Source organism: Bos indicus, chromosome 10 (genome assembly GCF_029378745.1).
Source record: "Bos indicus isolate NIAB-ARS_2022 breed Sahiwal x Tharparkar chromosome 10, NIAB-ARS_B.indTharparkar_mat_pri_1.0, whole genome shotgun sequence".
Lineage (NCBI taxonomy): Eukaryota > Metazoa > Chordata > Mammalia > Artiodactyla > Bovidae > Bos > Bos indicus.
The window spans coordinates 76,035,400-76,059,978 of record NC_091769.1 but is presented as its reverse complement, the minus strand read 5'-3'; the positions used below and the strand labels follow the sequence as shown (position 1 = coordinate 76,059,978).

General features: G+C 38.2%; 1 protein-coding gene across 9 annotated transcripts in view; it reads right to left on the bottom strand.

Moving 5' to 3' along the window:
* SYNE2 (spectrin repeat containing nuclear envelope protein 2) overlaps positions 1–24,579 on the bottom strand; it is a 325,236-nt gene that overhangs the window by 134,317 nt on the left and 166,340 nt on the right. For all 9 annotated transcript variants that reach the window (XM_070796701.1, XM_070796700.1, XM_019969038.2 and 6 more), the window contains 9 exons: positions 23,937–24,202; positions 21,188–23,291; positions 19,101–19,423; positions 17,817–17,961; positions 16,300–16,518; positions 9,102–9,367; positions 7,159–7,327; positions 3,658–3,813; positions 1,003–1,143 (listed from right to left, as the gene is read on the bottom strand). In XM_070796701.1, the coding sequence (XP_070652802.1) occupies positions 1,003–1,143; positions 3,658–3,813; positions 7,159–7,327; positions 9,102–9,367; positions 16,300–16,518; positions 17,817–17,961; positions 19,101–19,423; positions 21,188–23,291; positions 23,937–24,202 (3,789 nt within the window). The remainder of the gene's footprint in view (positions 1–1,002; positions 1,144–3,657; positions 3,814–7,158; positions 7,328–9,101; positions 9,368–16,299; positions 16,519–17,816; positions 17,962–19,100; positions 19,424–21,187; positions 23,292–23,936; positions 24,203–24,579) is intronic.

The following is a 24,579-nucleotide window of genomic DNA, read 5'->3' as shown; positions in this document are numbered from 1 at the left end:
TCAGGTTGAGTTAGAAACCAGAGAGGTTTAACTGCAGGGAGGGAATAGATGGAAGGGGAGTGATAAGAAGTAAGACTTCTCCGAGGATAACTTAAAAAAATTGAGGTAGAACTGATAACATTTTATTCGTTTTAGGTGTACAACACAATGGTTCACTATTTCTATCTACTGCAAAATGATTGCCACAATAAGTCTAATTAAAATCCATAATCCTGGGTTTTGGAACCAAAAAAAAAAAAATATCCATCACTATTCATAATTACAAAATGTTTTTCCCCTGTAATAATGACTTTTAAGATGGATTCTCTGAACTATTTTTAACACTTACTTGGCTGTGCTGGGTCTTAGTTGTGGCATGCAGGATCTTTAGTTGCTTACTTGCAACATGTGAACTTTTAGTCACAGCGTGTGGGATCTAGTCCCCTGACCAGGGATTGAACCCAGGCCCCTGCATTGGGGGCACAAAGTCTTAGCCACTGGACAACCGGAAGTCTTTCTTAGCCCTATTTTTAAAAGTTTCCATTCATAGTAGAATATTTCCTTAAAGTGTAAAATATAATGTTTTCCACACTCAGGAGTTTACTTAGAAGTTAAGAGGCAGAATATTATGTTTATATACCATTCTAAAACCTAAGACATTTTGCATGGGAAATAAATTTGAAATTTTTATTTTTTTTCTGTTTTCCTTTGGCAGTCTAAAGACAAGCTGTTAATCCTATTCATATCCTATTGAAATATTTTTATACGTCAGTTTTCCCAAGATAGGATCCTTACTTTTCTTCCCTTGTGCAAAGGCTGGTTCACAATCACAAGCTCTCAGCAGTCTGGGTCTCTTCCCATTACGGAAGAAACATCACAATTCTTAAATGCAACCTTCTCTATCAAGGCTTTGCAGGTGACACTGTCAGCGAGGAGGCCCCTTAAACCTGGGTTAGGATCCCTGTGATGACTAATGAACAGGGAATACACCAGATGCTGGAGGAAGCTAAGGGAGGAAGTTACCTTTTGAATTTCTTGAGCTTTCTCAATATTTTTGCTTTTCTGCTGTAGCATCTTTTCGACATTAAGAAGCCCATTATTAATTTCGTCTATTTTTCTACTCGTTGTATACGACGGTGAGCTTTTCAGGACTTCGTTGCTAATCTGTTACAAGTGAGAAAGACACAACGGAGATGTTTTCTGCACTGTATTCAGAGGTTCAAATACTAAAAGGGGCAGTCACACAAGTGTGAAATTTTACTTGTACGCATTTCTTAAGGTCTGGGAAAAATTCCGAACCATGCTGACTACTGCCAAAATGAGACGGTAGATTAGTGGACTAGGAAATGGCAGCTGGGCTGATCTGAATTTTTAAAGCCAACCTAAAAAAAAAGAAAACTGACCAACAACATTTTGCTCAATGTAACCCACAGTATGTATGACAGCTGTGTGCTGTACTGGGCAAAATTACTGAGAGGACTGTTAGAAATACACTCCAAGGGAGCAAATGATAGGAAAGAATTCCTAGGAGAACATTTATTTATCATACAGTCTGTTTTATGAGAGAATCCTCTGCACTGATCTGTTTTCAATAAAAGCAAACATTCTTAATCTGATGTAAAAAATGTAATCCTCACCTTAATATTCATTTAGGTGAAAAAAAACTTCTAAAGCTAGCTGTTTCTTGCAGCAAAAAAGCTTAGTTTTTCTATGTGAATGTTTCTAGTATATGTTTTCCTAGCAATTAGAAATCTAGCTGCTAAACAGTGTATTTTTTTTTTAATTGGAATGATTTACTTAACACAATAACTTGTGCTCAGAAAGATAATAAATGTTGAATGTATCATTTTTCAAATGCCTGATAGTTTGAGTTCTTGGTTGTTTTTTTTTTTTTTTCTCCTTGAACTATGTTGATAAAGCTTTCTCCAAGCAGCCACTGAATAACCAAATAGTGAAGTGAAAGTTGCTCAGTCGTGTCCAACTCTTTGCGACCCCATGGACTGTAGCCCATCAGGCTCCCTCGGTCCATGGGGATTCTCCAGGCAAGAATACTGGAGTGGGTAGCCATTCCCTTCTCCAGGGGATCTTCCCAACCCAGGGATCGAACCCAAGTCTCCCGCATTGCAGGTGGATTCTTTACCATCTGAGCCACCAGGGAAGCCCAAGAATACTAGAGTGGGTAGCCTATCCCTTCTCCAGTGGACCTTCCCGACCCAGGAATTGAATCAGATAATACTTAATACTTTTGCATAATCCTCTTAATTCACTTTTTAAAACCACTATATTTGTACAACCATTGAGGCTGAACCTTCCAATGCAGATACTACACAGATACAGAAACTGAAACTCAGGCTAAATAACTTGCTTAAAGTCACACATTAAGGCGTAGGTGAACTCATCACAAGAAGCCTGAGCCATCAGACACCAAGGCCTTATGCTCTTTTCTCAACATAAGGTTGCTATAGTTTATATAATAAGTGATAGTTTATATAATGATTTTATCCCACAGACCATACCATAGTCAAGATTTGTAGAAAAAAATTAATCCTGTATTAGCTTTTTATTGCTATATAACAAATTACCACGAAATGAACCTTTCTGATATTTTAAGTAGTTATTCTCCAGGCAGAAATGCTTATCATTTTCATACACTAGGAGATCATGAATTAGGTGAAGTATGCAGCCATCTGAATTACACAGAATGGTACTGTGTCTACTGCGTGGGTCCTATAAACATACCACGCAAGAAAAATCAGTTTACAGACGTACACAGAAATAAGAATTACAGATGAAACTTTCAACCCTAAATTTAAAAGGTAAATTTTGATGATTAAATCACTTTGTCAAGGATTTTCATATGAAGTAGTCAGGAAAACCAATTTAGTTTCTCTCAAAAACATTTAATATTTTCTAACAATACATGATTCTTGGGGAAGTTTCTCATAATAGATTATCTAAGAAATCTGCCATAAGTTTGAAATCTGTTTTTTTGTGTGTGCAATTAATATCTACCTTATTGAATTATAGGTATTCTAGGCTTCAAAAGGCAATACAAAAATCTTTCTGCATTCTTCTGGACCAAACTGAATGCTGCTCTGTTGGATCGGGGCAGCCTTTAAATAACACAATAAAATTGTCTTGTTATTCTCCTATGTCTCCAAGTACTAGGGAAACTTCCTATTCTTTCTTTCAACCTGGACTTTTAGGTATAAAAGACTTGTCTGGGAATGCTGTGTGAGAATTGCGTTACCATCATCATCAGAAAGGCACCGTGTGTTAAGTGCTATTCCTACTGAGTTATGAAACGTGTATTCTTATTGCTCTTGGTTGCAATTTCAAAACGTTAACGGCAAAGTATTATTCATGTCCAAAATGAATGACTTGCAGTGACTTTCCAGAAAAAGGAAAGCCAAGTAAAAGACAATATATAACTCTATTTTTAAGTGCAAGAGAAGAAAAACTAAGCATCTTGACAACTAAAAATAAATAGACTAATTCTGTTACCTGTGTCACTTACTTAGAGCAGTATTGAATTCACAAAAAATTATCACTCAACTAAACTCTATGAAAACAGACATAGTTGGAATCAGGACAAATGAAAATGTGATATTAAATGATATTTTCTTCTTTATATTCATTACCCTCCATAAATAATACCACGAATACAAACATTATTACCTTCTCATCTACGTCTTCTAAAGCGTTTCTGCATTCTTCCACCTGGGATTCAATCTCTGCAGGGACTATGGTGTACATTTCAGAATACTTGATTCGCAGTTTTTCCATAATATTCTCAAAAGTTAGCTTCCCTTTCTTAAGAATGCTTTGAAGCTCCTAAAAAAATCAAGAGAGTTTCAAATGCTCCCAGGACAGAGAAAAAGTTTAATTTTAAACAGGAAAGCCGCTTTTCAGCACATCCTTATGATTTAAATGAGCAAACTTTGCATGACAAAACCTCACTATTGATACAAGCTGATTAAGCCTGAGAGATCTTCAGTTCGGTTAGATGATGCTTTCTAAATTGTAAAGAATTAAACTTGATATCTCTTCATAGTGTCAACCCATTGTCCTGAAAAGACATTACAACATCTCCTGCTTCTAAAGTACCTCTAGGATTTAAGTATATCTCAGTAGCAGTCTTGATATAAAAGGCTGCTAGTAGCAAAAAGTTTCAAAGATTTTTTTTTTTTATTAACTTGTTGCCATTTCTGCTTCTTCCTACATTAACATCACAATGATTCAAGGCCACTAAAAGCCCTGTGTTTGAAGCAGAAGTGTCTGCTTTCATGTAATTAGACAGCCCAGTGGAGCTCAACCTCTTTCAAAAGGGAGGGTTCCAGTTCCCTGTAAAGAATGTGAGTTTTTAGGAGATAAAAGAAACCTGAACAAGCCGTCTATTGGTAGTGGCCTAGAAACAGAATCTGATCTGCGTTCTCCTGCACTAATTATAAAGGAGAAACTCATTTGTTTGGGAAAGTTTCCCAAAGATAAAGTGGAAAAATACTTCTTGACTTTCCTGTGGCTTTTGGAGGTTTCTTTCATTTCTACAGTAGCTGTTCAGGAGCATTATTTGTGTCAATGGATTGAGCCACCACACTGAAGAATGATTACAATTTTGAATGACTCCACAATGTGTCACTGCTTTCCTTTTAACCCTCAGCAGAGAACAAATCTAGAGAGGAAAAGTCAGAGAACACCACCATTCTGACAAATGTGGGGTTTCAGACACGGTGCGCTCCTGGTTTATCTAGACCTCGCCGCGAGTACAGGTCTTCATTCAGAGCTACCCCAAGACGGCTTCCCCATGAAGAATGCTTCTGTGACACAGGGTAAGCTTCCTTTTTCATTGAAAACCAAAAGCTCTGCAACTTTTGAATAAACCTTCATCACTTTTGCCTGTAACCACTGAATGGAATGAAAAGAGATGGACCCTTAGCCTATGTATAGACTGATATTTAGTTGCTAAGCTGTGTCCAACTCTTTCACAACCCCATGGACTGCAGCCCACCAGGCTCCTCTGCCCACGGGATTCTCTAGGCAAGAATCCTGGAGTGGGTTGCCATTTCCTTCTCCAGGGAACCTTCTTGACCCAGAGAGAGAATCTAGCCTCCTTCACTGGCAGGTGGATTCTTTACCACTGCGCCACCTGGGAAGCACTTATATATAGATAGTGTGGTATAAGAAACATGTTTAGAGTTTTTAAAAATTAATTTTTATTGGAGTATAGTTGTTTTACAATGTTGTATAGGTTTATATTACATAGCAAAATAAATCAGCCATACATATACAAAAATCCCCTCCCTTTTGGACTTCCTTCCTATTCAGGTCATGACAGTGCATTGAGCAGAGTTCCCTGTGTTATACAGTATATTCTCATTAGTTATCTATTTTATATAGAGTATCAATCCCAATCTCACAATTTCTCCTAGATATATTCAGTCTTCATCCCTAGTTCCTGGCACAGCTTCTAAAACCTTTGGAATTTCCTGGATTGGGGTGAGTGTCTTTTGTTATTTATAACAAGCCTTTTCCAACTCTAAGGGAGTTTATGGTAATAAGACAACCTTTGGTGGTGGTTGGGTGAAGGTTGGGGGTGTGTAGGGGATGACAGCTTCAGGAAGGAGGCTGGTTGCCACAGGAACCATCCATGTGATTAGAGGGTTGGAACTTCCACACCTCTAGAGGGGAGAAGGGCTGTAGATTGTGATAATCACCGTCAGTGATTTAATCAACCATGCCTATATAACGGAGCCTCCATTTGCTGTTGTTCAGTCGCTCAGTTGTGTCTGATTCTTTGCAACCCCATGGACTGCAGCACAGCAGGCTTCCCTGTCCTTTACCATCTCCGTGAGCTTGCGGAAACTTATGTCCATCAAGTCGGTGATGCCATCCAGCTATCTTATCCTCTGTCATCCCCTCCTCCTCCTGCCTTCAATCTTCCAGCATCAAGGTCTTTTCTAATGAGTCGGTTCTTCGCATCAGGTGGCCAAAGTATTGGAGTTTCAGCTTCAACATCAGTCCTTCTAAAGAATATTCAAGATTTATCTCCTTTAGGATTAACTGGTTGGATCTCCTTGCAGTCCAAGGGACTCTCAAGAGTCTTCTCCAACACTACAGTTCAAAAGCATCAATTCTTCAGCATTCAGCCATCTTTACGGTCCAACTCTCACATCCATACATGACTACTGGAAAATATAGCTTTGACTACATGGACCTTCGTCAGCAAAGAAATGTCTCTGCCTTTTAATATGCTGTCTCGATTTGTCCTACTTTTCTTCCAAGGAGCAAGCGTCTTTTAATTTCGTGGCTGCAGTCACCTTAAACATGGTTTGGGGTTGCTCTGGATTGATGGACACATCAAGGTGCTGGGAGAGTGGTACACCCAGAGAGGGCACGGAGGTTTGCTGCCCCTTTCCCCATACATTTCTTCTGGTTGGCTGTTTCTGAGTTGTATCCTTTACAATAAACCAGGAATAGCAAATAAAGTGCCTCCCTGAGCTCTTTGAGCCATTCAAGCAAATTTACAAACCTGAGGAAGGAGTCATGGAAGTCCTGGCTTTATAGCCTGTCATTCAAAATTTACCAGTAGCATGTGAAATGGGGAAGTCTTGTGGGACTGAGCCCCAAAGCTGGTGGTCAGTACTAACTCCTTGCAGTTAGTGTCAGAATGGAATTGGTGTCCCAGTTGGTGTCTAGAGGGTTGGAGAACAGGTTAGTGTGTATGTGTGTGTGTTGGGGGCGGGGGGGAAGCCCCACACATTTGGTGGCAGAATGTTTTGAGTAAAAACACTCTGATGGAGTGGTCCATCAGAGATAAGGTATTACATCCTACTAAAGCGAGCAGTTTAACATACTATACAAGAGTAGTCACAGACCCTGTTCATCATACACACTTGAAATGTAGTTGAAAAGGGGCTGCTTGGTCCACACTGGCCTATTCCCAACCTGGTCCCAACTCTGCTCTCTGTGCTCCAATCACGTGGGTCTCCTGTGGATCTCCTGTGGGTCTCCTGTGGATCTCCTGTGGGTCTGCCCACACCATGCCACAGAGCCTGTGTGCATATTCTCCTTTTCTAGGTTCCCTCGACACTAGCCATGGTATTACCTTTACTCTAATAACTTTGGATCCAAGATTTCAGACCTGTATCAGCCACATTCACTAGTTCATTCCTCACTTACCTCAAGCTGTTCTGCCTTTTCTGGACAGTCTTGTAATTCCATATTTTGGAAAGAGATTGTGGTCTGTTGAAATAAATTCTTCAAAGTAGTTATTTCTTTTGTAAAGGAATGTCTTTCTTGGATTTCATTCTGCATCAATTCCTTATTTTTCTGTGCTTTCTGCAAAAGCCTAAAGTAGAGCATCAAAATAAGATTATTCCTTTATTCTGTTTTTCTCTAGTCAATAATTTTATTTCAACAATTAACAAGATGTCTATATAGCTGACAAAAGACCTTTTTTCTCCTGAGAGAAAATGACCAGTTTTCAAGATTTATATACTATATGAAAAGTGAAAGTGTTGGTCACTTAGTCACGTCTGACTCTTTGCGACCCCATGGATTGTAGCCCACCAGACTCTTCTGTCCATGGAATTCTCGAGGCAAGAATACTGGAGTGGGTAGTCATGCCCTTCTCTAGGGGATCTTTCCAACCCAAGGATCAAACCCGGGTCTTCTGCATTGCAGGCAGGTTCTTTACCGTCTGAGCCACCAGGGAACCCCATATACAAACATATATCAAGTTCTATCACTCCATCAAAAACCTCTCTAAAACTTTCATTTCAAAATACCTTCTTTTCACACTTTACATTCCAAGTGCCAGCTCTATCCTCCTTTTTCCCATATAATCCCTGAGTTCAACTGAATATGACCAGAGGTGCGAATGAAGGAATGAGTGGGCTCATAGGGTCAGAGATGACCCCACTGGTGTTTCTATCTGAGCTGCCCCTACTTGCTATGGATGCAGCCATCATGTTTTTGGAGGAACTTAAGTCGTTAAAACTTTTCCTTAGGGCTATCTGGTATTTCTAGCTACAAACATATTATCTCCTTTGACCCAGTGATCCTACTTCTTGGCATCTTTCTTGATGAATTAATTCTAGAATGAAATTCTAGCATAATACTCACTATGAGCTTTAGTCAGTCATGTCCGACTCTGCAATCCCATGGACTGTAGCCTGCCAGGCTCCTCTGTCCATGGAATTCTCTAGGCAAGAATACTGGAGTGGGTTGCCATTTCCTTCTACAATACTCACTGTAGTGTTTTTATAAAAGTAAAAAGGTTATATATAATTTTAAGGTTCTGTGTTAGGGGCTTGATTATGACTGAGCGACTAACACACACACTCACATAAATACATTATTGGGCTTCCCAGGTAGCGCTAGTGATAAAGAATCAACCTGTCAATGCACGAGATCCAAGAGCCACAGGCTTGATCCCTGGGTCAAAAAGATCCCCTGCAGTAGGAAATGGCAACCCACTCCAGTATTCTTGCCTGGAAACTCCTATGGACAGAGGAGACTGGTGGGCTACAGTCCAAGAGGTCACAAAGAGTTGGACACACCTGAGCACTACTACTACTACTAAATACATTATAGCATATCTACAAGGTGATATAGTTATATTTCAGAGAACATTTAATAGCATAGGAAAATGAACAAAATATGCTGATAGATGGCTCAGCAGAATACAAAACAGGATAGTACTATAATCACAATTAAAAAAAAATGTATAACCATAGTAAGAAAGTTGAATGATTGGTAGTAACTGTCACTGAATGAAAAATTAAAGGTGATTTTTATATTAATCTTCATAATTATCCACATTCTCTAAACTTCCTTTAATGAATATGTATTACTAAGTTAGAAAAACAGCAAACATTAAAAAAGTTTTTTGAAAGATTCATCCACAGTAACACCAAGATGGAGAAGGTGTGCTTATTTTAATTATCATTAATATTAATCTTTTCTATCCTTTTCATACCTATCAGTGTTGATGCAACTCAATTCTGCCATACCATCTATCCTTGTTCTATAATATTTTTATATTCTAGAAATTCAATATTTTCTCAATTTTTAGCCTGAGTTGCAAACCCATTTCCTTAGTAGTTTTTCATAAATCTTACTTGTGGCATCGTTCTTGCATGGACATAATCTCTTGAGATGCAGGAACACTTTCCACAGCCCCCAAGCTTTCAGGAGTGCTCTGGATATTTTTTATACGCTGCAGAAGAAGGGCCAGTAACAGCTGTTGCTGCTCCACATTCTCCTCGTATTGGCGTAAACAGTCCAGCAGCCCCAAGAGTTCCTCTGTGGAGGCTGCCTCTTTTGCTTTGGAAATTTCAGGAACTTCTTCTTGAAGATTATCTAGGATAATTACTTCTCGTTCAATCTAATTTAATAAGCAAAAAAAAAAGGAGCTGAAATAAGTAAAATATATTCTTACCACTTCAGGACTCAGGAATCATAATTTTTAAAGACTGGCTCGTCAGAGGATTCCCAAAGCCAAATTCCAGTTCAAAGTAATATCTGTCTTCCTATAGCTGGGAATATTATCCCTCCAGGATTTGAATCCCATAGTTCCCAGCTATTGATCATGTAGATGTGTGGTTAAAAAGAAGTGCTGCTGTTACGAGTGAAGGAAATGCTATTGAATATTTTCATAATTTCTTTTTCCTTTCATGATCAGTTGCTTTACTAAAGCAAATCCTTGAATGAGCTCCACCAAATTGCATCCATGAAGTAGAAGAGGTTAGGCAAGTACTGGATAATTTTTCTATAACTCTCTCTTTTCCTTCACATCCAATCCCTATATACTCAGAAAAGTAAGTTCAATGGGTCCTCATTACCTGTCACCTAAACCAATGGGAATGCTGCCCAAATGACTGGACTGCTCATGTGTTTCTCAACCACAGCTAAATGTAGAATTCAGAAATACATAACCTAATAAATCAAATCTCTAGAAACGGGAGTTCTACCAGCCCTGAAACTCAAACAAAGACACAGAAAACCAGATCCCTCTTACTCCCTCCTCGAATCCTCTAGCTCTCTCCTCTGCTGCAGCAAACATTTATCACATTGTTCCAGCATTGTTAACATTCCTGCTGTATGCTCAGACAGAATCAGGCATCTTGCAGTCTTGACATCACTGAATATCACACAGCTCAACTACATTTATGACAACATGCTAACTGAAATGATGAACTGGATGCCTAGTAAGACGTGCCAAAGAATGAGAATTCAAGAGCCCCAGCATCAGTTAAGTTTCTCAGGGACCTATGGTCTAGGGCATGCCAGCACTTCTATAAGGTAAAGATGAAGTTGTTCAATATTGCACTTCTACTGCCAAGAACGAGGCACAGCACCAGATGGACCCTTTGGGATTTTGGCAGCTGTGTATGCTATACTTGTGACTGCTGCTCAGAACTTGTGACCATCTATCAGAATCCTGCCAGTGTAGAGGGGGCAGTGCAGCAGGGCCAGGCTGTGGTATAAGCAGCCCTGTCACTTGGGCAATAGGTTCCAGCCGAGTCTCCAACTGCTAGAATACATGGGTACATGTGCAGATTGGCCCCTCTCCAAAGGACTCAGTTACGGAGTTCGTGCTTCCATCACCTCAAACCTAAATTCAGTTGAACTGAAGTCCTAGTTCTGCAGCTGCAGTTCCCCCAGGGGAACTGGTTGGGAACTGGAATGGGAAACGGGTTCCACTGGATTATTTTACAGTATGCCCCACCCTGCACCAGTCAAAGAACCAGCATGCACAGAAGAAAGAAATTGCCATGTGGACAGAGGTAACTGTCCATCTATGGTTTCCAACATACACTGGGGTTGAAAGAACTATGTTCATAATCCAGGATTAATCAAGCATTTCTTGGTGCTTCCATGGCCAGTGATAACCATAAATGGGCAACTGCAGCAACCAGGACCCGATAAGAGTAAAGCGACTAAAGGCTCTAGCCTTTCCTCGGTCAGCTCTCCTATCTCCCACTCCTGTTCCCTTGGATCACTTTCCAAAATAAACCACCTGCTGACAAGCCCCTGTCTCAGGTTCTGCTCTCTGCTGTTAAAGCTGCTAAGTCATTAGGAAGAGAATGCAAGGGGGAAGAATAATTTTCTTTTTGGACAGTATTTTCATCCAAAAGCCAGGCAATTATTCAACTTGTGAATGGATAAACTGTTGTGTGTGAGTCTAGTAGACTACTACTCAGAAATGAACTACTGATATAAGCAACAGCATGAAGGAATTTCACACATACTATGCTTAGCGGGAAAAGCCCAAGCTCAAACGCATTTGAGTCCATTTTTATGACTCTGAAAATGGCAAGACAGATTGCTGATTGCCACAGGCTGGAGGTAACAGAAGGGACTGACTACAAAGGGCACAGGGGGATTTCTGGGTGATGGAATGAAGTCTTGATTTATTGGTGGTCATGTGACTATGCATTTCTCAAAATGCAGCAAACTCTAAATTAGTAAAAGAGTTACCACAAAGACTATGCATTCATTCTGCAGCCTCTGGATGATTTTCCTTAGACAGAGCAGTCTAACAAAAATTGGTTATAAAACTTTTAGGTTCAGTCAGTTATAAAGTTGAGTCTAAAAAGGGAGGAGGAACTATAGTTGTTTCATAAGTAAACACAGCGAAGGAGACTGAAAAACTTGCAAGCAACAAAAATAAGAACTAAAACTAAAACAGAAAAGACTTTGGGATCTTTGGTAGAAGGGAAAGAAGACAGCCTTACACCTCCCATCATTATTGAAGACATGCCTTTATTTCAGCACATTATGATCAGTGGAGCATAAAATGATGATCTTGAATAACCAGGAATGAATAATTACATTAAGCAGACTCTGCTTAAGAAAACAGGAAGGTAAGACTTTAGGGGGAAAACACAGTAAATCAAAATTTAAATTAATTTTTTAATTGGTAAATTTAAATAAGCACTTATGCTTTTGAAAATATATTTACAAAACCTTTCTTTCATAAAGATACTGGATTGTACTTTTTAAAACATAAATTTATTTATTTTAATTGTAGGCTAATTACTTTACAATATTGTATTGGTTTTGCCATACATCAACATGAATCTGCCACGGGTGTACACGTGTTCTCCATCTTGAACCCCCCTCCCACCTCCCACCCCGTGGACTGTACTTTTTAAAAACAGAGATTCATTTTGTCACTTGTAAAATCATCAACCATGCCAACAGAATCTTGGATGTACAGGTATTTAGATGGTATAATTTTTATTGAATGGATGAAAGATATTTTAAACTCATATCAATTTGGTAGGTGTAAATATCATTTAAGTGGATAGCTTAGTGGTTAAAAACGGACTATAAGTTGAATCGTCCATCACTCACTTATGAAACTGAGCAACTTAATCTCACTGTGCCTCCTTTCTTCATCTATAAAATGAGGATAGTAAAAATATCTACACTTCATAGGATTCTTATGAGGATAAATGTAAATGTAATACATGTAAAGTGCTTAGAACTATGCCTGACACATATTCAATTAAGTGTCTATTAAGTGTTAGTAGTTATTATTGTTAGTACAGGAGAACATATTTTGTTTGCATTACTCTTTGAAAGACATTCTGTTAGCAGATACTGTCAAATGTTGTATGAATAACTACAAATATGCTATGCTAAGTCACTTCAGTCGTGTCCAACTCTGTGCAACCCCAGAGACGGCAGCCCACCAGGCTCCCCCATCCCTGGGATTCTCCAGGCAAGAACACTGGAGTGGGTTGCCATTTCCTTCTCCAATGCATGAAAGTGAAAAGTGAAAGTGAAGTCGCTCAGTCGTGTCCAACTCTTAGCGACCCCATGGACTGCAGCCTAACAGGCTCCTCTGTCCATGGGACTTTCCAAGCAAGAGTACTGGAGTGGGGTGCCATTGCCTTCTCCGAACTACAAATATAACTACAACTAAATAACTACTAAGTATGATTGCATGGTACTGATAAAATATGATTGCTAATGGGTATAGAGCAAGAAAAGATAATGTAATAAAATATAAAGAACAATAAGCTTAGGACTGGCCTAGACCTGGATTTGAATAAGAGCTGTCCCTCAACAAACACTAAGTGCCAATTTAGTGCAAAGCCTTGTTCAGATTCCAAAATTATGGCATGGGCAAAATAGATATGGCCCCAATCCACAGCCCCAGTTTAATCACTAGCTTGGAGGGCTTGTACCAACTTAAATTTCTAAGTGCCTCAGCTTTTCCATTTAGAAAATGGTGATAACAGGTAACTCGTGAGGGCTGTGCAAAGATTCAGTGGCATCATGTGTGAACTGCCTTTTTTTTCCCCCAGCCCTCCTGTGTGATGTGTGGGATCTTAGTTCCCTGACTGGTGATCAAACCCGTGCCCCCTGCAATGAGAGTAAGATGTCCCTAACCACTGGACTGCCTTCTCAGCACAGCACACGGGAACACACTGCACAGAAGGGCCTCAGTACACAGTGCCATTGTGGATGAGAAAGAACTGGAGGCTGGCAGTCCTGCTAAAAGTACAATTTACAAAGCTCCTTGATGTTTTCACATTCGAGAGACTATTTACTAATCCAATCCAGGCAACATCACTAAAATGATACTCATTTTCAAGAAGACCAAGTTTTAAGTTCGGGCTTCCCCTGTGGCTGAGCTGGTAAAGAATCTGCCTGCGAGGCGGGAAACCTGGGTTCGATCCCTGGGTTGGGAAGATCCCCTGCAGAAGGGAACAGCTACCCACTCCAGTCTTCTGACCTGGAGAATTCCTTGGTCTGTATAGTCCATGGGGTCACAAAGAGTCGGACACGACTGAGCGACTTTCAAGTTAAGTTCTGTAGGTAACTTTCCTCTATCATTAGACTCGTAGAAAAATATGACAGTGCTAAACATTTAAATCCTAAAGCAATGTGACCTACTGCCAATCAAGTATTGATTATATTTCTGTTTTAAGCAAATTCAGCAGGAATTTTGATAGGCATAAGAGAGAAGAGTTTTCACTTAACGTTCTGATTTGTACCTCATTTATGACTGGTTCTGTAGAAAGATTAAAGAATACCCTAAGATAATTTTATGTACTGTTGGAGAAGACTCTTGAGAGTCCCTTGGACTGCAAGGAGATCAAACTAGTCAATCCTAAAGGAAATCAGTCCTGAATATTCATTGGAAGGACTGATGCTGAAGCTCCAATACTTTGGCTACCTGATGTGAAGAGCCAACTCTGGGAAAGACTGAAGGCAGGAGGAGAAGGGGACGACAGAGGATGAGCTGGTTGGATAGCATCACTGACTCAATGGACATGAGTTTGAGCAAGCTCTGGGAAATAGTGAGCAACAGGGAAGCCTGGCGTATTATAGTTCATGGGGTCACAAAGAGTCTGACATGACTGAGCGAATGAAAAACACCAAAGATAATTTTATACTATTTTAAATTTTCCTTCTAAATGTATGTGATGCCTTAGGCCTCAACCATGGTTAAATTAACTTCTGTAATCAATTTATACCATGGAGGTTTTCTTTGAGACAGTCTTCAGAAAGAACATCTTACATACTTTTAGGTCAATAATTAACAACTGTAGCTAATTTCCACAGTTAATAACTGTAATTAGTTTCAAAATAAGTTGGTTATTATGAATATTACCTTATTCTAACCTTTAATGTGATGGAGAGACAGTTATTTTTAAGAGGGTTTAAGTTTTCATTCCAATCCCAAAGAAAGGCAATGCCAAAGAATGCTCAAACTACCACACAATTGCACTTATCTCACACACTAGTAAAGTAATGCTTAAAATTCTCCAAGCCAGGCTTCAGCAATACATGAACCATGAACTTCCGGATGTTCAAGCTGGTTTTAGAAAAGGCAGAGGAACCAGAGATCAAATTGCCAACATCTGCTGGATCATGGAAAAAGCAAGAGAGTTCCAGAAAAACATCTATTTCTTCTTTATTGACTATGCCAAAGCCTTTGACTCTGTGGATCACAATAAACTGTGGAAAATTCTGAAGGAGATGGGAATACCAGACCACCTGACCTGCCCCTTGAGAAACCTGTATGCAGGTCAGGAAGCAACAGTTTGAACTGGACGTGGAACAACAGATTGGTTCCAAAAAGGAAAAGGAGTACGTCAACGCTGTATATTGTCACCTGCTTATTTAACTTACATGCAGAGTACATCATGAGAAACGCTGGGCTGGAGGAAGCACAAGCTGGAATCAAGATTGCCGGGAGAAATTATCAGTAACCTCAGATATGCAGATGATACCACCCTTATGGCAGAAAGTGAAGAAGAACTAAAGAGCCTCTTGATGAAAGTGAAAGAGGAGAGTGAAAAAATTGGCTTAAAGCTCAACATTCAGAAAACGAAGATCATGGCATCCGGTCCCATCACTTCATGGCAAATAGATGGGGAAACAGTGGCTGACTTTATTTTTCTGGGCCACAAAATCACTGCAGATGGTGATTGCAGCCATGAAATTAAAAGACACTCCTTGGAAGGAAAGTTATGACCAACCTATATAGCATATTAAAAAGCAGAGACATTACTTTGTCAACAAAGATTTGTCTAGTCAAGGCTATGGTTTGGTTTTTCCAGTGGGCATGTATGGATGTGAAAGCTGGACTATAAAGAAAGCTGAGTGCAGAAGAATTGATGTTTTTGAAGTGTGGTGTTGGAGAAGACCCTTGAGAGTCCCTTGGACTGCAAGAAGATCCAACCAGTCCATCCTAAAGGAGATCAGTCCTGGGTGTTCATTGGTAGGACTGATGTTGAAGCTGAAACTCCAATACTTTGGCCACCTGATGTGGAGAGCTGACTCATTTGAAAAGACCCCAATGCTGGGAAAGATTGAGGGCAGAAGGAGAAGCGGACGACAGAGGACGAGATGGTTGGATGGCATCACCGACTCAATGGACATGGGTTTGGGTGGACTCCAGGAGTTGGTGATGGACAGGGAGGCCTGGCATGCTGTGGTTCATGGGGTTGCAAAGAGTCGGACACAACTGAGCGACTGAACTGAACTTACATGCACAATAAAGATTTTAAAGATCATATGGGCAACTAATCACTTATTTCTAAGTTATCTGATACTGAAAAAAATGCCACTATCATGAATGAACTTGAATCATTCTTGAATCATATCTTGGAGATTATTTTGCTAGGACCTGATCACTATAAACCATGGACATGGTTCCATATACGTGATGTAAACAAATGGTACAGATTGAGGACTTGTTTTACAATTAAAAAAAAATGAAAATAATAAAACAATTTAAATGACAAATGTTAGTAAACTGTATGTTGTGATTGTTGCACATGAAGCACTTACTTCTTCATGGACAAATTTCCACTCCTGCTTCAGTTCTTCACACCACATCTCCCACTCTTTAGCAGCTTCCAGCAAACTCAGCCATCTCTCCCACAGAGCTGATGTGCTTCTGAGCAAACAGAGGCTGTCACTGTCCGTGCACATGGCTCTCAAGTGTCTGAGGACCTGTCGTTGTTTCAGCAGTTCTTCCTTGGCTGACATAAGATTTGACACCAAGGCCTTAAGAGAGAAAAGAAAAGGAAGAATAGAATTTTTCTGAATTCAGAACTATTCTGAAAGTTATAAACTATTTTAATCTTGAATAATTAATGCTTTTAAATCATCCATAAGTCAGATATGATCCATTTTTTATTCCTTTTCAAAGTCAATTTGAGACAGATGAGAAGTATCAATGTATTGTTATATAGCACATGAATTTAGAATTATGGGGACAAATAATGACCCTTAAATCACACATTTTCCAAGTAAACATGTGTCTTCCAAGGTAAATATTCCTAGAAGTTCATTTTTAAAAAATTTTAATGTAAGCCTCATGTTTTGTTGTTGTTCAGTCACTAAGTTGTGTCCAACTCTTTGCAACCCCGTGGACTTCAGCATGCCAGGCCTCCCTGTCCTTCACTATCTCCTGGAGTTTGCCCAAGTTCATGTTCTTGAGTTGGTGATGTTATTCCACCATCTCATCCTCTGCAGCCCTCTTCTCCTTTTGCCTTTAATCTTTCCCAGGATTAGGTGAGTAAGCTCTTCCCATCAGGTGGCCAAAGTATTGGAGCTTCAGCTTCAGTATTAGTCCTTCCAATGAGTATTCAGGGTTGATTTCCTTTAGGATGGACTGGTTTCATCTCTTTGCTGTACAAGTGACTTTCAAGAGTCTTCTCCAGCACCTCAATTTGAAAGCATCAATTCTTCAGTGCTCAGCCTTCCTTATGGTCCAACTCGCACATCCATATATAGCTATTGGCAAGACCATAGCTTTGGCCCATATTTTACTAGATAGGTATTAATAATTTGTACAACACTTACTGCATCAACCACTAACACATTAGTTAAGGTTTTTTAGTTTTGTGGTAGATGATAAGCACAGATGATTTAAAATGTTCTCATCCAAATGCTTATAACACAATACTGCAACAGATAAAAAATGCAAAACTAAAATTGCTCAGTAATAGAGTATAAAAAGTAACCAGAATTTAGCACTTAAGATAGTTGCATTAAATGCTCTGTCATAGGCCCAGTGATCTCCAACAAAGTAACAAGCAAGGCAGAGCTTTCAAAAGAATGATCAATAAGGACAGTATGCTACTGGGGAGAGGACTGTCCTGTGAATTCGACCGATTAACTCTCTCAGAACCAATTCTTCATTTTCCCCATGGCTTTTGGTTTAGGAATTTTCTTGAGTGTATGAATTAGGTTCAAGATTTCTGTGGGTCATAACAGAGCCACATCCCCCAATGCCTCCACTTGCTCTTTCTGCCAATTTTTTGCACACAGTCTTACTGAAGATTTGGAGTATCTGTTACCTTGCTCTGTTCCAAGCGCTCCAAAGCTTCTTTGTAAGATACTGGCAAGGGGCACATGGACTGCCCAAGAATGGTCTCCATCTGGCTGAGGTTAGTGCAAATTTTCTCATTTATATTCCTATAGCGTTTGTAATTGTCAAGACACCTAGTAAGGCACAGTTGGGGGAAAAAGTAATATTAAACTTTACTTAGTGCAATAAATTCTGAGCTTTCCAGAATGTATTCTGAACCCCTAATAAAAAACAGAATTTAATTCTCTTTTTGCTACTCAGTGTATTTCAACAAATACTTATTGACTTCTTCCCTCTCACCAGATCTGCATGAGACTTTTAATGCAAATATTAACAGGTAGATAAGACTGTTCCCCAAGCATTTAAACTTTGGAAAACTGTATTCTTGAACACTGCCAACAAGGTGTAAACTGGTACAATTCTTGTAGAAAGCTCCTTCGTCTTAAAACTGCTCATAACTTTTGATCAAGAAATATTCACAAAAGAGGCTCAAGTTCATTAGCAATAATAAAGATTCAAATTAAAACCACAAAGAAATATCATTTCTCAACCATCAGACTGGCAAAAATTAAACCTCACACCATTAAGTATTGATAAGGATATGGGACCACTGGAATATTAATATGCTGCTGGCTTGAGTAGAAATAGATAAAATCATTTGGAATTAAAAATTTAAGATGTGTATAACTTTTGACCCGGTAATCACAATCCTAAGTGTACACCCAACAGAAGCTCTTGAATTTGAAAACGTTCTTCCTAGAAAAAACTGCAACAATCCAAATATCTACCAATACCTGGGTGAGTGAATTTTACTACAGACAAAACACGAATGAACTTCAGAATCATAATTGTAAGTGTGAAAAAAAAATGAAGTCACAGAAGAGAATACATATGTGAAAATAGGATACAAATACATAGTAAAAATATTTTTTAAAGCAAAGGCATGGTCAATAAAGACAGGATAATGGTTATTTCTGAGAGGAGAGGGAAGGAGTCCACGAAGGAACTAAAAAGTCATGGTGTTTACCTTTGAACCTTTCAGTACAAAGGTGTTTATCATTATTCTTTATACCACATGCAGATTTCTATAAACATTCCATTTTAAGTACTGGATGTTAAGAAAAAATTAAATAAATGCAACAGAATATTTGCTATAGTTTTCCTTAGACAGTGATTTTTATTTTCCATATTTTCCAAATTAGTTCTAATGTGTACATGTTAATTATAATCTATATTTGTTCTTAAAGCGTTACCTTTAGAAAGAAGTACCTACCTTTCTACTTCAGCTTCCTTTACTTTGGCTGCCTCCCTCAAGGCAGAGTTCTTAGAAACTAAGTCCTGTAAAGTGCACTCAAGTTGTCGTTTAGCTTCCAGGCTGGAGACGGTCCCCAAATTCTCGGTGAGGTCCTGGATGCCTGCTATTGTGGATTTCAGTTCCTCTTGTTTCTGGCGAGGCACATCTACTGATTCTTTCGGATTATCAAGATCTACTCTATGCGACACAATGATGGTTTCCAGATCGGAGATGATCCCCATGGCCCTGGAGACTGCTTCATTATAGCGTGTCATATTTTCATAAGCATCATTCAAGACACTCTGGTGAATGGAAGATTAAATGCTGTGATGAAATTTTCAAATTTGGGGGATTTTTGTCATTTTTGAATGTCTGTGATACATTCATAATACATCTCTGGGTCATACAAGAGCAAGCATTTCACACTTTTAGTTTGATAATATTACACTGATATTTTAAAATGAATAGGTTTTTCTTTGCATAAAGAAAATTATTTCTAGAATTATTTCATATTTCAATTTCAAATGTTTCATAAAGAAAATTAGATTTCTAAGAAATCCAATCTAAATTTAAAAATACACATCATGAATCACGTCTAATGATATATATTAATGCTCTAGAACTCTTGTATTAGACTATTAAATAAAACTACTGAATATATTTAGTGTATATAACCTCAAGCAATGTTTGTGGAAAAAAAAAAACTGGAACTAAATTAATGTCTCTGCCATTAACTTTAGTTTTGAGCACATCACTTAATGTCTCCAGATCTCTGTCTTCTTGCTGAAATAACAAATAGTTGAAATAAAGAACTTGAAAGGTCCCTTCCAGTCCATCTCTAAGCATAACAGTTTGAGGATTTATGTACAGTGTTTCTGGAAACCATATTAAAATCAAATGGAGAAATTAAGTATCAATTTAAAGAACATATTAGTGTTCATATGACTTTATATTTCTATAGTATTTATACCTAGCAAAATAGTTCAAATACATTATCTAATAACTCTTTGAATTAAAGAAGGGAGTTAACTTCCCCATTCTATAAATTTAGTGTGACAATTCAGAAAACACAGTGAAAGGAGTTACGTTAAGCACAGTGTGTTTAACTGATGCCTAAGATATCTACCCTTTTACTACAGGAAAGGAGGGAGTTTGTTACAGTCGCTCTTCAACAGGCATCAGAAAACTTTTCCTGTAAAGGGTCAGACTAAATATTTCAGGTTTTGCAAGACATACAGACTGTCACAACTACTCAGCCCAGATGTTGTAGCAGGTGAGCAGCCATAACAAGCCATGAAGTGAATGGGCATGGCTGTGTTCCAGTAAGATTTTACTTGTAAAATCAGATGCTGTAGGCAGATTGACCAATGAGCCTTAATTTGATGACCACTTTCTAAAAGGAGACAGATCTCAACATGAATCCTGGTTCTGTTACTACTGAAAGATCTTGAGAAAATGGTAGTTTCTAGACTTCAATTTCCTTGTTTTAAAATGAGGCTAATATTAGCACCCACCTCACAGAGTTGCTGTGAGGATGAAAGTGTTCAGCATACCTCCTAGACACTGTAAGTGCTAAAGAAATGTGGAGTTATTGTTTTGTGTTCTTTACACCATAGTTATTCCACTACATTCTGTTATCTCTAAAAAAACCCCAAACAAACCAAAACCCAAACTTTTTGGTTCTGAGCCCAACAGATTCTACAAGGCATATAGAACTCACAGTGTCAAACATCTTTTTCCACTACAAGCACTACATTTTGATGTGGAATGAGTTGGGGCTATAAACTGGCCCTTTGAAGTTCTTTAAAATGACTATTCTCCTGTGTAGAATGTTCTTATAGAACCTGTAACTTCCATTTTTTAAATGTGTTTATTTTTAATTGAAGGATAATGGCTCTACAGTATTGTGTTGGTTTCTATCAAACAATAACGTGGGTCAGCCATAAGAACCTGTTACTTCTTGAGAAATGTAGATATTAACTAGAGTAAAACATAAAATAGGGTTTTTATGTTTTAAAAACATGAAAATAAAACAAATACATTAACTGCCTAATTAAAGAACTTACAGTGCGGGAATCAATGCTTGCATTAAGCTGCATGTAAAGATCTTCAATGTCATTTAATTTTGCTTCCACATCACTAGCTTCAGAAGAATTTTCCTCACTTTGCTTCTCAATGACAGTCACAGCTTTAATGCTATCCATTTCTGCCTGAACTTTTTCCTGAAACACTTCACAATTATCTTTTTCATTTTGAATATATTCAATTTGCAAATTTATAAGCAATGGCTGTTGTAACTGAGATTTTATCTGATTTAAAACATGTAAAGAATTTTCTAGTTTGTCCTTAAAATCCTTTTCATCCATTTCTTTCAGTTGGGATTGCAGGGCCATTTTTTGTTGGAGAACCTGGCGCAACTTATTATGTTCTTCTGCATACAGCTTTAGTTGTTGTATTTCTCTCTCTTTGAATAAGTCATCAAAGTCTTTATTTTCACTTAATTTCTTGATAATCTCATGATACAAGCTCATGGCTTTCCCAATTCTCTGATTCAAAACTTGAGCATTGAGCAGACTGCTTTCTGGTGGAGTGTTAGGCATTGTTAGTACTGGTTCAGCCCTTTTCTTAATTTGTAAATCCAAAGCCTTCAGTTTAGCTAGTGATGCTTGATATTTGTCGTATTCTGCCACAAACGTATTCAACTGCTTAATTTTTTCTTCAAGTTCTCGTTCTTTTTCAAGTACTTGGGTTTGTATTTGATCAAGTTGGGTCCAATCCCAGTTTAGTTCTATACAGTCAAACACTTCTTTGAGTTTCAGTACTTGTAGGATACTAGATTGAATGCCAGTGATTTGGTTTTTAAGATGATACAACTCCTCTTTAACATCTGGATTTACTTCCGGATTCAGTAGAAGTTCATTGTGCTGTATATGGTCAAACTCCTTCTGAAGTGCAGATATTTTTTCATGAAATTCTCTGTAAAAATTTATCTTGTGTTCTACTTCATTACACTTATTTTGAATGAATCTTTGAGTTCTGTTGGCTCTAGTCTTAAGATTTTTCAATCGATCATCTAAAAATAATCTTTCAAATACACTTAGATCCTTAGAGATGTTTGTTTGTTCCTGAAGATGTGTCGAGATTACACTCTTAATTTCTTGCAATTCCTTCTGAGAAGTGGTCAAAGCAACATACAGTTGTTCTAGTTCAGCTTCTGTGGAGGTTGTATCTGTCTTGGGGATTATCAGTGTTTCATTTCCTTGAAGTGAAAGTTGAACCTTCCCTATTATGGCAACAAATTTGCTTCTTTCTTCCAATTTAAGTTCTAATTGCTGTGATCTTTGGGTTGATTTTAAAGCCAGCATTTGGTATTGATTCTGTAAGTCCTGAAGGAGGTTATTGAAATCATTGCTCTCATATGCTGTGAAGTTAGGAATATTATCTTTGACCTCTTCAACCAACGACTCCACAACCTGCTGCTTAGCTAGAATGCCATCGTGCACCACCTTGCATTTTCTGATCTGTGAAAGAACATCATCTGGGAGAAGGGAAATGGGAGGAGTGAGTTCCCCTAACAGATTCTGGACCCATAAGATAGCCTCTTTTATTTTGTATCTGGTTTCACACTTCTTGATCTGATTTTCCACCTCCATGTTTAATGGTTCCAATGCTTCCAGTTGCTTCTGCAAATTACTTATTGCATCTTCTAAAATCTTTCTTTCTTTTTCTCCCCAAATCCTCTTCATCTGAAGTTCAGCTCGCCCCTTGAGCATAGAAAACCTATGCTTTATAGTATGGAGTTCAGTGGCCAAAGCAACCACGCTTAGATTCCCTTCCTGGGCTTCTGGAGAGTTCAGCCTTAACTGCAGATGCTGCTGCTGCTGCTGCAGGGAAGTTTCAAGGTCTTGAATCTTACTCATGAGAAACATAAACTCTTCGTGTCCCACTGATTGTTGAGAATACTTCTTCTGAACCAGTTGTTTCATTTGCTCCCAACCATGCTCAAGTAGCCTGATCTGGCTTTCCAATAGCTTCTTATCCATGTCAGTCAGACAGTTTGATAAATTTTCCCATTCGATTTTCATCTTGCTTAAAGAATCTTTCTCTTTTTCTATTGATGCCAGAAAATTTTTAATTTTGTCCATATAGGTTGTACTGTCCAGGAGTCCCCTAGCAAAAGAAGAAAAAGTGAAGCTTATTAATATTTACTACCTCAACATGAAGTTAGCTGTCATTAAAAGAAATTAATTCTGCTCTGAATTCATGAAAGAGAAGATTAGATTGTCTGTAAGAACACTCTTTCCTTAAAACAAAAATCAGAATCTTGTTTACTGTGGCTCTCAATTAATGTGTGACAATGTAGAAAGCTCATCTATAAAATGAGTATCATAAAAATGGAGAACCACAGGAACAATGGTTCTGTGAAGGGAACAATGTACGCAAAAGTCCTCTATAATCTGCAAAGTATTTGTGCAAAGTTAGGACTAAGAAAAATGACAATATCCAACTCCTTTGTTATTATCTTACCAACAATAACGACACTGATCAAGAAGGCATAACCATCAGGCTAAACTTTTTTTTTTTAAGGAGAAGCTATATTTAATACACATACCCAGAATATACAAATCTTTCTTTAAAATAATAAAACCATTAAAGAATTTTATTTAATGGTTTCCATATGAAATTAATTTCTATACTGTAGTATTAAAATCATAATATTCTTTAACAATATAAGCTCTTAACACCCTGGGCCTGTCCAAAAAAGTGAAGCCTATGTTCAAATAAAGAATGCACGTCCTAAATTCTTATACTTACACTTTCAGACTTTCCTTTTCTGTCAACAAGGCTTTCATGGAGGATTCACCTGCCATGAGATGTCCCTGAAAATCTTCAAGGAGACAGTATTGACTTTCTTTCTTTTTCTTCAAAGTAATAAGTGCCTGAAGCAGATTATCCAAGTGCTGCACTGAATAACTTTCATCGTGGAGAACCAAGGCACTTGATTCTGTTTTGTTGACATATTCACTTTGTTCTAGAGGTTCAATGGCTGCTTTCTTTCCTTCCAACTGGGTACATAATTCCTGAAAACAAGTAAAGGAAATCAATAAATATGCACTTACTAATTCACTGATCAATTAATTCACTTATTTTCCCTCTTGCTCTTTCCTTCCAGTAATACATTCCATTCCAAGAATATTTTTAAATATTTCATTTGCACCCAGAGAAACGAAGGTCCTGACATTTAAAAGATCTCCCCCCCGACTGGAGTCATGTTAAAATCTAAACTAACATTCACCATTGGTCTAATATCTAATAGCAATCTGGTCACCCTATTGTGTTCAAAGGTTCTACAAGGTCTAAAGAAGATTTATCTTGCTTTTATTATTTACATGCATCATCTCTTTTTCCTCTTTTAGATACACGTTTACTATTACGTAAACTTGGCTAAAATTGTAAG